At 49.2% G+C, this 13,369-nt stretch overlaps 1 protein-coding gene across 1 annotated transcript in view; it reads right to left on the bottom strand.

The window, feature by feature from the left end:
* Positions 1 to 2,880: 2,880 nt before the first annotated feature.
* LOC123345839 (L-amino-acid oxidase-like) overlaps positions 2,881 to 13,369 on the bottom strand; it is a 52,796-nt gene continuing 42,307 nt past the window's right edge. The window contains exons 3-8 of the mRNA XM_044982898.1: positions 8,555 to 8,778; positions 7,649 to 7,755; positions 6,821 to 7,022; positions 5,979 to 6,032; positions 4,517 to 4,647; positions 2,881 to 3,694 (exon numbers count right to left, since the gene is read on the bottom strand). Of these exons, the coding sequence (XP_044838833.1) occupies positions 2,881 to 3,694; positions 4,517 to 4,647; positions 5,979 to 6,032; positions 6,821 to 7,022; positions 7,649 to 7,755; positions 8,555 to 8,778 (1,532 nt within the window). The remainder of the gene's footprint in view (positions 3,695 to 4,516; positions 4,648 to 5,978; positions 6,033 to 6,820; positions 7,023 to 7,648; positions 7,756 to 8,554; positions 8,779 to 13,369) is intronic.

Raw genomic sequence — 13,369 nt, 5'->3', positions numbered from 1 at the left:
GAGATACACGTGAGCTAACCCTGCACTCAGATTTTTTCCTTTCTGTAATTTCTCTGTAGAAATGTGCATATGATCATGTCAGGGCAATGAACAGATTCACCACCAGGAGGAGCCCTCACTGTTCATATCCATGCAGTAGGGTGCTTGCACATTAAACCTGTGTGTAAGTAGGAAATAATATTGTAAATATATTTAGAATTGGAAAATTAGATACTGTGAGGTCGGGCCAGATGGCTACAAGAAAGTAGCAAAAAAGTAGGTATATTAGCCCCAGGTTAAATAAATCCCTGTTTCCCTAACAAGGTTTACCCCAGGTTAATTAAGACACCTGGAGGCAACCTAGAACCTGCTAGAACCAGTGGAGACAGTTAGGTTTGATTGGGACACCTGGAGCCACTCAAGGACCGGCTGGACCTGGTTAAAAGCCTCCCCTTTAGTCAGTCTCGGGCATGCCAGGAGTGGCGGGAGGAGGATGTGCTGCTGGAGAGCAGCAGAGATGCTGTTGGGTACCAGGAGGGAACCTCGCAGGTACAGAGGAGAGGGGCAGGGAGACCCCTGCCTGGGGAACAGCCCCTTCGGGCCCCAGAAGTTCAAGGGAGGTGAACCCCTGCTAGAGGGGGAGAGGCTGAGTTAAGAAATCTGGTCTGTTGCCTCCACATCCGGAGAGGCCAATAGAGCAGAGGTGGGCAAACTATGGCCCGCGGGCACATCCAGCCTGCGGGACTGTCCTGCCTGACCCCTGAGCTCCCGGCCCGGGAGACGAGCCCCCGGCTCCTCCCCTGCTCTTCCCCCTCCCCACGTGGGGAGTGCTCTGACCCACTGCTCCTGCCGGGCTGTGCGCCTTGCGTCTGCCCACCTCCCAGGCTTTCCACTAAGTTAGTTCTGCCGGTCTGAGCGGCATGGTAAGGGGGCAGGGAGCAGGGGGGTTGGATAAGGGTAAGGGGGTTCTGGGGGACAGGAAGCGGTTGGATGGGGTGGAGGTTTGGGGTGGGGGCGGTCAGGGATGGGGAGTGGGGCGGTTGGATAGAGGTGTGGTCCTAGGGGGCTGTCGGGGGGCGAGGGTGCAAATAGGGGTCAGGGCAGTCAGGGGATGGGGGGAAGGGTTGCATAGAGGGCGGGGTCTGGGGGCCGGTCCCAGGAGGGGGTGGTCAGAGGACCAGAAGTAGGCGGGGTTGAATGGGTCGGGGGTTGTGAGGGGGGCAGTCAGGGGGCAGGAAGTGGGAGGGGCATATAGGGGGCAGGGGCCAGGCTGTTTGGGGAGGCACAGCCTTCCCTACCCGGCCCTCCATACAGTTTGGAAACCCTGAGGTGGCTCTTGGGCCAGAAAGGTTGCCCACCCCTGGTCTAACCCCTTTACTTCAGGGGAAATCCTCAGTCTGTTTTAGCCACACTCGTCACTGGCATAGCAGGGGAGGGGGGAATCTCTTAGTCTCTAGTGCAGGGGTGGGCAAACTTTTTGGCCCGAGGGCCACATCAGGGTTGTGAAATGGTATGGCGGCCAGGTAGGGAAGGGGATGGAGTGAGCGGGGTGGGGCCTCGGGGAAGGGGCCGGGCATGGGCGGGGCCTCGGGGAAGGGGCGCTGGGTTTTCTGCCCATTGATGCGCTATAAGGGACGCCTTGACCATTGGATCAGTCTCCAGAGGGAACCGGACCAACCCTGGGTGTGGACCAACAGCACCGAATTCAACAAGTGGTGGGTCCCTTTTGCTTCTGTTAACTCAGTAAATGCTGCAGCTCACATGTAAAACAGGACACTGGCCTTGTGGTTCAGGCCTGGGGCTGACTTGGGAAATCAGGGCTCAGTGCCTGGCTCTGCCATAGATTTGCCGTGTGACCTGAGATGAATCGCTCGGGGCTGGATTTTCGCAGCTACTTGAAGCTGCTGTAACAGCTGTTACACTTTTCCAATAGAGGGAGAAGGACCATGTGCTTTTCTGAACCACAAGGATATTGCCAGGTCAGGCTGCTCCAGGAAGGGACCCTGGACCTGCAGCAAAGCAGCGGAGAAACCAGAAGGCAGAGCAAAGTGACTGTGACCTGGCTGAGGCCGACATTGTCCTTTCGATGGGCCTGGCCCAAGCTGCCTCAGCGTGGGCAGCTGTGTCAGAGTCTTAGGCTTCCCTCTGCTCTGCGCTGCTGGAGCGGTGGGCTGCAGGTCTGCTCACCTCCAGCTCTGCCGCCCAAGGGAGCTCATTCCCTGCCTTTGAATGCCTCCAGCAGATGGAGCATTGGCTGCAGGTGTGGCAGGGCGGGGCTGGCTGAGCCCAAAATAATCCCTTCCCTCCTTGTTGCCCAGTGTGGGGTTTGTGCACCCCCTCATAGGCAGGCACTCCCTCTTTTGTGTTCTGCGTTTTTGGAGTGACTCACACTGCAGCACACCGAGCTGGTGGGTGCTCGCAGCCCCCCCCCCCCCCCGCCCGAACTCTGCCCTGGCCCGGCCCCGGCCCTGACTCCGCCCCCTCCCTGCCCCATTGGATCCCTCCCCAAATCCCCGCCCTGGCCCCGCCTCTTCCCCAAGCACACCACATTCCTCCTCCTCCCCCCTCCCTCCCAGGCTTGCGTCAATCAGCTGTTTGGTGGCGCCAGCCTGGGAGGGAAGGGGGAGAAGCAGGACGCGGCAGCGCGCTCAGGGGAGGAGGCGGAGGTGACCTGGGGCAGGGGGGTGGGGCCACGGGGAGCTGCTGGTGGGTGCTCAGCATCCACCAATTTTTCCTCTTGGGTGCTCCAGCCCTGGAGCACCCATGGAGTCAGCACCTATGCAAGGTGCTACCACCAGCACAACCTCAACAATAAGGACACTCAGTGATTAGCAGTGCACTTTTAATTCCCCCGTCAGAATCCCCGGGGGTTTGTACCTTCACCAAACAATCAAAAATCCATTACAATTTATTTTCCTTCAGCTCTTCCTGTTCCCACCTGGGTGATGCACTGACAGCACCATGGATGTTCCTGGCTGCTCTCACGGCAGCTTTCATAGCCGTCTCGATCCAGGCGTGAGGGTGAGCAGTGTATTCTCCGGCAAAATAGACCCTCCCTTCGTTCTGAAACAAAGCTTTGGAGTAGTCGACTAACTGATACGGGGTTAATGAAACATATGCTCCCATCGCATATTTGTCCAGGCCCCATTTCTTGACCACATATTTATCACAGACGTTCCGGATATAAGTCTTGGGCAGTTGGTGGATTTCTGCCAGGTCCTCCTGTACCACATCAACGCACTGTTCATCACTGAGGGGAGTGAAGAATTCAGCCTCATCATCCCAAGTGTAGGAAGCCAGGATCACCCCCACTCCACTGGAGAAATTGTGGCCGGGGTAGTAGATGAACCTGGATGGACGATCAGTGATTGACCTCCCATAATAGATTCCATCCTTCTCCCAAAACTTTTCCCTGCAGGCCAAAAAAATCTTCACATCCCTTGAGTAGCGGAGGGAGCGCAGGGCATGGGTCTTGTTGGAGGAAAGAGGTGGAAAAAATTTAATGAACCGTGCGGCTTTTGCTGTGGTTGTGACAAGGACGTAGTCGGCCATCACTGAGGAGAGGAGCGATGTGAGTGGCCTGCGATAAAACACTCTCGCTTTTTCATTGTCGTGTAGTATCTTCACCACTGTGGACTGAAATAGAATATCCCTAGGCATAGTCTTGTAGAAAGCCACTGGTAGCTGATCGAATCCCCCTATGATCTCATCAAGACTGAAAGAAAGACAGTGGGGTGGGGAAAGGAGATGATAGTAGAAGAATGACAGCTTGTCAATAGTTCTCTGAGTGAATATCACAAAAATAATAAGTGGATCTGTAGAATATCAGGGTTGGAACGGACCTTAAGAAGTCATCTAAGTCCAACCCCCTGCTCAAAGCAGGACCAATCCCCAGACAGATTTTTGCCCCAGATCCCTAAATGACCCCCTCAAGGATTGGCTCACAACCCTGGGTTTAGCAGGCCAATGCTCAAGCCACTGAGTTATCCCTCCCCCACGTAAGGAGCTTCTTAGCTGAAGATATAATTCCCCCCTCCCGACTACTTCAATTGCAACTTCTTTTATTAGAGGCAGGTGTCAGGTCTGTGGTAGTTCAGGCTAAGACAAGCTTTCTGGTTAAAGTTTCACTCTTCTACGTGATCTAAATTCTGCATGATTTTCAGCAGAGTGATGCTCCAGTATCACTATTCCAGGTACTCTTAGTCAGAAGTTAATTACTGAATTCCACAGGAACTCTCCCCAGGAGAAGCCAGAGATAGACACTTTCAGTAATGTTCGTCTCATCCCTTGTGAAAGTGTCCCCTGCCTTGTATGGCTAGAGAAATATAGTAATGAACACCTGCCCTCGGTGACAGTTCAGATCATCGGTGCCTACTTGAAAGAAGGCAACTGGTCGCACCGATAGATGGACGAGATCCATCTATCTCCTTATCAACCTCATTGTATCAGAAGATGGATGGATAGATAGACAGATCCTACTATAGATACATGTTCTTCTCCATATAAAGCAAGTAATTAAAGATACTCTTCTTCTTACCCTTCTTTGAACGCAATATCGTCCATGACAGAGTACAGAAAAGACAGGTGGAAACTACCATCTAGATTCAGCACGTCACCAATCATGTCAATGGCTCCTCTACTTAATTTTCCTTCTTTGATCAAATATTCCTGGTTGGGGAAGAGAGGAAGGGCAGAAAGTGCATGCATATCACATCCACATTGAAACATGACAGCTGAAGAGATGAACGTAGGAATTATTCGGTACCCGTAAAGGGTTAGTCAAAGGTCACAACCATAGAGACACAGAGACTCCCTTGGCAAACAGTCCTGTGTTCTTTGCAAACATTTCTCAGCTCAGACCTGACAAACTGACTACACCAAACACATATTACAAGCTATTTATCTATGAAGAGTAACGTGTAAGGTATCTGCAGAAAGCTCACAACTTGTCAAGATTAATAGTCGTGGCGAGATGTATGTATGGGTAATATTTAAGGGGTAAAGTATTTATGTTTGATGGACTTGGGGTAAAAATTAGTCACCAGGGATACAGTGTCTAGGTGATGACTCTTTCACACCAGAGGGGCTTGTTCCCCTCCACCAGTTGGCCAAGAGGTAATGCAAGGTTCTTTTCCCTACCGTGGCCCCATCACAGAACACATTAGCAAAAAAGACCATTGTAACAGGCAGCAGATCGCCCTGGCTATGAATCAAGGCAAAAGTCTGTTTTGGTATAAATAGAGTGACAGGGAAGGCATTCAGGATTCATTTGCTGAGGAAACCCTTTACGGCAGTGGTCTCCAAACTGTGGGGCATGCCCCCCAGCGGGGCATGGAGGAACATTTGGGGGGCTTGATGGGGCAGAAGCTACGTTGATGGGAGTACAGAGTAAAAATAATGGTGGGCAGTAGGGTGACCAGATGTCCCGATTTTATAGGGCCAGTCCCAATTTTTGGGTCTTTTTCTCATATAGGCTCCTATTACCCCCACCCGCATCCCGATTTTTCACATTTGTTGTCTGGTCACCCTGGTGGGCAGGTACACAGAGGAAAGGTACCTCGCTGAAATAACCATGGATGAGGACACATAGCTGGAGACCCAGGGTGAGAAGAAGCGATTCCAAGTCGGTTACATAGGAATGGAGGACCGTCTTGTCTTCGCTACACAAACATAGGGCAGATGGGAGCACAGGGACCGTTTGCTTTCTACAGACCGATGTCTTGGGTAGAGAGAGGCAAAGAAGATGTGGATCCGTGGCCCTGCCCTCCCCCTTCCACAAAGCAGAACCCGGGGGACCACAGGGGAAAGTATGCAAGGCCCCATGAGGCAAGCGTGTTTCCTCCACATATAGCCAGGAAGCGTAGGAGGATTCAGATGTAATACCTCCTACCATGGACTGTGAACATGGCACAATCTATCCCACAAGGAGTTGCATTAGCTGGCGTGAGGAAAGCTTTAGGAAATCAGGCACAAGATACTGGAATGCCATCTCCAATTACCTTGATGGAAAATGAGTCATATTTCTCTTTCAAAGCTTGGCAGTCTGTTGTCACCTGGGCAGCAACGAAGAAAACAGTCACTAGTTTCACAATCACACCTCTACCTTTGCAGACTGGTTATTTTCCCTGTTTGCAATCGTGTACTTACGGATGGTATCCTAGTGCATATGCCCAGGGAGGCAGGCCATGAAATGACTGCTGAGGTGAAAGAGCTGTTAACAAGGTCTTTTTAATGGGGACATAGGGGTGGACTTCTCCTTAGCTGGGGGGTGCTTGCCCCCCCCGCCCCAGGCCTCACCCCCACTCCACCCCTTCCACCAAGCCCCTGCCACTGCCCCGCCTCTTCCCACCCCTGCCCCACCTCTTTCCGCCCCCTCTCCTGAGTGTGCCCCATCGCCACAGAACACCTGTTCTGTGCATGCCGCAGAACACCTGTTCAAGGCAGGTGGGAGACGCTGGTAGGGAGGGGGAAGAGTTGATCAGCGGGGCCGCCGGTGGGCAGGAGGCACTTGGGAGAGGGGCCAAAACTGGGTGGGAAGAGGTGCAGAAGAGGTGGGGTGGGGGTGGAGTGGGGGCAGGATGAGGTGGGATGGGGGTGGAGCCTGTGGCGGAGCAGGAAGGGGACATTGGGGGAAGGGGTTGAGCTGGGTTTGAGCACGCCCAGGGAAGGAGGAAGCCGGCGACCTGTGCCCTCAAGCCATGCCAGCTAGCCTGGGTTGAAAGGACCACTTAAGTTGAGCAAGATGGTGTTGCGTGTGGATGAGATGGGGTTTAGGACCAAAATCTAACTTTGAAGTGAAGACCTACCTACAGTACATGAGTCCATTCCACAACACACATACCTTATCCAGTGTCTGGTCATAAAGTTCACTGGCAGACTTCCCCCTCTCTGTGGGAAGCACAGGGTATTGCAAGATATCAGGGTTTCGGTCAACATCTCCAGATTTTGCCCTGACGTTGTTAGTCAAATACCAGGCATTGACATTAGTATTATAGAATGGCTTCAGTTTAAGTCCGAATCTGGTAATAAATTCACGCACAATCCTAAAGAAAAGAGAAAGAGTAAAAAGAGAAATATTCCAAAATGAGAAAGAATGTTATATGCTCATGTATGGTCCCGAGCATGAATGGCCCAATCCTACCTAGGTAAATGACATTATTTGTGTGTCATATGACCCCAAATCCATATTTTACCAAATCCACATTCCACCCTGTTTTGCAGTAGCTGAAAAATGTGGACAACTCTTTCAATAACGATTATAAATCTGTTCATAATAAACATGTTAGTTAAATGTGTCATGAAACATGTTGCTAAAACTGAAACCAAAAAATGCACTGAGCAATTTCCTTTTGGAAAAATGCCATTTGACATTTTGGCTGGTGGAGTAGATTGTCATAACTCAGCCCACTCTGCATTTCTGCCCACCCCAGTGCCATCCCATCTACGCAGGAAGAGTTACAGCTCCATAGAGATTTCAGTCCATGCACACAGACTGACTATTTGATGCAATGCAAGTCGTCCACATAAGGAAGCAAGGGGAGATTTTAACCTACTCAAATTTAAGCCTTCAAAGATTTTTTTTTCTTGGCATTTTCATAAAAGTCTTTGAAACGGGGCTTCCATGGTTCTGAACAAGGCTGGCAGGTGAGGGGGGCGAGCTGTGTATTACCTGTGGCTTCTTGGCAAACGCATGGCTCCCAGCTCCGCGTACCAATCTCCTTCTCGGTAGGTCAAGATACGTCCTCCCACACGGTTACTGGCTTCCAGAATCAGGACCTAGGGGCAAAATGCAGGTTATGGTTTTCAATCCCTTGCTGGTACCTAGTAGCTGTAGGTAGGGCTTGAATGATCCCACATCCTTTCTTTTGTAAATGGCCATCAAAGAAAGAACATTCATGTTTTATCACAGTCATGTCAGATGCTATGTAAGCAAACAAGCCTGGATTCAGGAAAGCAGGTACCCATATAAAATACCAGGGTTGGAAGGGACCTCAGGAGGTAACCTAGTCCAACCCCCTACTCAAAGCAGGACCAGTCCCCAGACAGATTTTTGCCCCAGATCCCTAAATGGCCCCTTCAAGGGTTGAACTCACAACCCTGGGTTTAGGAGGTCAATGCGCAAACCACTGAGCTTGCTCAACTTGAATATCAATATCATAAGACTTAAGCATAGGCTTAAAGTTAAGCACGTTCTGACGCATGCTTCCAGAATCGGGCTGTATTCCTGCACTGGGTACTCCCTGCCCTGGGCCCCCTCGTACATCCTGCACACCTCCTGCCCCCCAACTCCCTGCCCTGAGCCCCCTCCTGCACTCCGCATCCCTCCTGCACCCCAACCCCCTTCCCTGAGCTCCTTCATACCACCCCTCCTCTGCCCAAGCCCCTTCCCGCACACCGCAGCCCCTCCCGCACCCCAACCCCCGCCCCACCCCTGAATACAATTTCCCCACCCAGATGTGGCCCTCGGCCCAAAAAGTTTGCCCACCCCCACTTTATCGAAAAGGAATGATAAGAGTATTTCAGAAGAGCGCTGTCTCCCTGGCCTGTCTCGGGCGCTTCTCATTCATTTAATTACCTTGCAACCAGCTTCTTTCAGCAGTGTGGCAGCAGTGAGTCCACTGATTCCTGCCCCGACAATAACGACCTCCTTTGAACGACATGCTCCTTCCAGCCCATTTTTGGCAATGTCCACCAGTTCTTCGTAGTCAGGGTCAATAAAACATTTCTCCCACTCCTTCGATTTGCGCGGGAAGCCCTCCGAGCTCAGGATTGCTACGAGGAGGAAGAGCTGAAGAAATACTAGAACAGAGATGCAAAGAAAACACCCACGTTGAAGCAAACTCCCTCTCTGAGACCATGCAGCTCACTAACATCACTGACCTGCTACTCCTCATCTCTAGGGAGGGGCTAACACTGCAAATGCAGAGCTCTGTTATATTAACAATACAATCTGCGTATAAACCCAGGGAAGGAAAGTCAGTTCTCAAATCCTCTCACAGTTCATGTATTCTTGTAAACTGTAAAATATAAGACCGGCCATACTGGGTCAGACCAATAGCCCCTCCAGCCCAATATCCTGTCTTCTGTCAGTGGCTGGTACAGCATATGGCCCACCGCCCACTCTACCACTGAGGGTCCTGGGCCCCACAGATTCACTTAGAGCTGTGCATGCCACAGAGATGTGATGTTTTGTGGGGCCAGTCATCACCTGAGGAAATGGTGCAGGAGAAATTCATCTAACATGAACAATGTGACTGTACAAGGTCTTCAAGATTTAATTTCATGAGGTGAATTGAGGAACCTAACCAGAGTCTCTGCTTTATGCCATTTAAAAAAAACCTCAGTTCCGCTTTTGCTTTCCACAATTCAAGATAAGCTTTTTGTTTTTCACAATGGAAAGCTGTGATTCCCCCTCTCGATGACCACGAAGGAGCTCTGTGTTCTGTGGACTGTGGTTACGGAAGGATCACACCAAGAAATACGTGGTGCGTGAGGCCACCAGTCCCCTAACTCCTTACAGCTTTAAAATTCAAATCAGCACTCGAAACTCTGTCTGGAAGTTCACAGGCGGCCAGTGCAGCTTTCAAAGCAAGATTATTATGGTGTTCTCAATGGAAAGCTCCTTCCAAGTGCACACCCACATTTCCCACTAGTATCAGTTTCTGACTGGTCTAAACTGAAGGTGACAAAGGCATGGAGGTCCCACATTGCACAGCAATGGTGCCTGTGCTCAGCAAAAGCAGATGAAAGGGTATATTAATCTGGGCTATAACACCATCCTGAGCATCCACCAGCACCCTTGGACCTAACCAAACCCCTATGTTGAATTTCTGATGGTGTCCAGCCCCACCAGGAGATGAAAGGTCTACATGGAAGGATGTTCCCTGCTGCTTTTTTTCTCACCCTTTTGAGCTTCCTTTATCTCTCTTTCCTGCTTGATGACTCTGTTGACTGCTTCAGTGCAAATTAAGCAGCACACACAATCCTCTGTTTGAGACCGAACTGTTTGCCAATCTCAGTTTGGGACATGAGTTAATAACACCATACAGTGGAATCTTATAATTGCATGACAATGTTGCCACATGCAAGTTCTCAGAACAATATTAATAATCAGATGATGAGTTTTCAATTGATACCTTACAAAACATACTTGGTACAAAAATTACCATAGTGTGGAGGGTGTGGACACAGAGCTACATTCTGTCACAAATCCTCTTACTCTTTTTAATAACACAAGAACTAGGGGTCATCAAATGAAATTAATAGGCAGCAGGTTTAAAACAAACAAAAGGAACCGAGTATCAGAGGGGGAGCCGTGTTATTCTGGATCTGTAAAAGTGGCAAAGAGTCCTGTGGCACTTTATAGACTAACAGACGTATTGGTGCATGAGCTTTCGTGGGTGAATACCCACTTTGTCGGATGCATGTCACACTCAAGGCAGGACTAAGAATTATTTAGCCCATCCCTGACAGGCATTTGTCTAACCTGCTCTTAAAAATCCCCAATGATGGAGATTCCACAACCTCCCTCGGCAATTTATTCCAGTGCTTCACCACCCTGACGGTTAGGAAGTGTTTCCTAATGTCCAACCTAAACCGCCCTTGCTGCAATTTAAGCCCATTGCTTCTTGTCAGCTAAGAACAACATTTTTTTTCCTCCCTGTTCCTTGTAACAGCCTTTTATGTACTTGAAAACTGTTATGTCGTGTCCCCTCTCAGTCTTCTCTTCTCCAGGCTAAACAAACCCAGTCTTTTCAAGCTTCCTTCATAGGTCATGTTTTCTAGACCTTTAAATGCAGGTTAGTTCAGGACTGTGAAATACACCGTACAATTTAACTGTAACCGTTGCAGGTGAAAAGTCAGCCAAGATATAATTCATCATCATCATCAAATCTTCATTTCTCCTCCATCCACATTTCCAAATGGACATTGGACAAGAAATAAACAGGGCATCTAACATATGCTGTGAGGAAAAACAGCCTGCAGCTGGGAGCACCCTGGCCATGGTAACTCAAGGGAACGATTCCTAAGAGCCCCTGCAAGAACTTTAGCAGCGTCAGTGCTTTGATTTTTGAGTCAGTGTATTTACAATCTCAAAGGCTTTTCCGGCATATTGAAATAAATACGTTCAGCGCTGACTGACAACACTGGTGTCCCTTCACCAAGGCTGCCCAGAGGATTCAGGGGGCCTGAGGCAAAGCAATTTCAGGGGTTCCTTCCATTTAAAAAAAAAAAGTTGCAATACTATAGAATACTATATTCTCATGGGAGAGGGGGGCCCTGCAGGGCCCGGGGCAAATTGCCCCACTTTCCCCCGCCGGGCAGCCATGCCCTTCACTTGGTGATCAGATCATTTGTTCTCTTAACACTTTAACTGAATCTAATCACCGAGCCACAGCCGCAGAAAGTGCAGAACTGCTACCACAGTAACAATGATTTACTGTGTCACTGACGCCAAGTGCAACCGAAACTACCACACTGGTGGCTGTTTCCTCCTACATTCACACTGAAAGAGGAGTAGATGATTCCAGGAGAAGCTCAATTGAAAATGAGGAAGAAAACGACAAACACAGAAAGACGGTGAGAGAGAGAGAAAGATGTGAAACACGAAAGCCCCTTGCTACAGTAAGATGTGCCCAAAGGAACAATGAATTCCATCGCTCTGAGAAAGCTCAAAGAGACGTTTCACTCACAGAACCTGTCCATTTCGGATGGTGGGTGGAGTCATCCAGTTACCCTCTTATTTTATACCCACCTTTTATATAGACCTACGGATAAATATCCTAGCAGGAACTGCTTACTCTGTGTCTAGTGAAACTGTCACATGGGCTTATAGGACCGCCTCCTGTGATGTGCTCACAGCCTGCAGGTGACTGAGTTGAGTCTGCTCCACCCAGGCACATAGGACCTGGGAACAAAGGATTGTGGTGGTAGACTCTGTCCCATCTATCTTCTTCCACACCCTGCTGAATCTCCTATTCTTTCCTGGAAACCGCCCCAAAACTCCCTCCATATCCTCATGAGCCCATATCTTCTCTCCGGTTGAAGCTGTTCCCCTGTGGGGGGAAAAAAATAATTTAAAAAGTCATTGGCACAGAGGGACTGGATCCTGGGTCTCCCACGTCATTGCTCTAACCACTAGGCAATGGAGTCATTCTCCAGCTTGTTTTCTTTCTCTAGCCCAGTAGTTCAATAGTTAGCCACAGCGGGTGCTTTGTTTCAGAGGCACAAGTTGAAATCTGCATTTCCTGGGTTTCAAAACGTTTGAAATTTTATTTTATTTGTAGAAAGAACGAGAAAGCTTGTAGAAAGTACTTGTGGCACCTTAGAGACTAACAAATTTATTTGAGCATAAGCTTTCGTGGGCTACAGCCCACTTCTTCGGATGCATGGAGTGGAAAATACAGTAGGAATACACACACACAAAAAAAAACATGGAAAAAATGGGGGTTGCCAGACCAATCGATTCAGGTGAGTTATTATCAGCAAGAGGGAAAAAAAACTTTTGTAGTGATAATCAGGATGGCCCATCTCAAACAGCTGACAAGAAGGTGTGAGTAACAGTGGTTATTGCAATATGAGAAAATGAGATCAAACCAATGTCAGTCCCTACTCCTGCTTTTGAATACACATCTCGTTTTCTGTCCTTTTACAACCATTTGCTATGTTTTTTAATGGGATTCTCCTCTGCCACTGTGTGAAAGACCCATATTTCTGTGACAACACATTCTGGTCATTTCTAGCAATGGGAGGCCTAAGAACTCTGTGAGTTCATGTCCTGGAATGGAGCCTCTGTTGTTGATGCAGATCCCAGAGCAGCTTGTTAATAAATGATTCCATTCTGATTCACATTAGCAAAGAATCCTGTGGCACCTGATAGACTAACAGACATTTTGCAGCATGAGCTTTCGTGGGTGAATACCCACTTCGTCGGATGCAAGTAGTGGAAATTTCCAGGGGCAGGTATATATATGCAAGCAAGAAGCAAGCTAGAGATAACGAGGTTAGTTCAATCAGGGAGGATGAGGCCCTGTTCTAGCAGTTGAGGTGTGAAAACCAAGGGAGGAGAAACTGGTTCTGTAGTTTAATCAGGATTAAACAAAGACTGTGAATGGCTTGCCAACTACAGAACCAGTTTCTCCTCCCTTGGTTTTCACACCTCAGCTGCTAGAACAGGGCCTCATCCTCCCTGATTGAACTAACCTCGTTATCTCTAGCTTACTTCTTGCTTGCATATATATACCTGCCCCTGGAAATTTCCACTACTTGCATCCGATGAAGTGGGTATTCACCCATGAAAGCTCATGCTGCAAAACGTCTGTTAGTCTATCAGGTGCCACAGGATTCTTTGCTGCTTTTACAGATCCAGACTAACATGGCTACCCCTCTG

Source organism: Mauremys mutica, chromosome 12 (assembly GCF_020497125.1).
Source record: "Mauremys mutica isolate MM-2020 ecotype Southern chromosome 12, ASM2049712v1, whole genome shotgun sequence".
Lineage (NCBI taxonomy): Eukaryota > Metazoa > Chordata > Testudines > Geoemydidae > Mauremys > Mauremys mutica.
The sequence above is the reverse complement of the archived record's forward strand: the minus strand, read 5'-3'. Positions and strand labels throughout refer to the sequence as shown.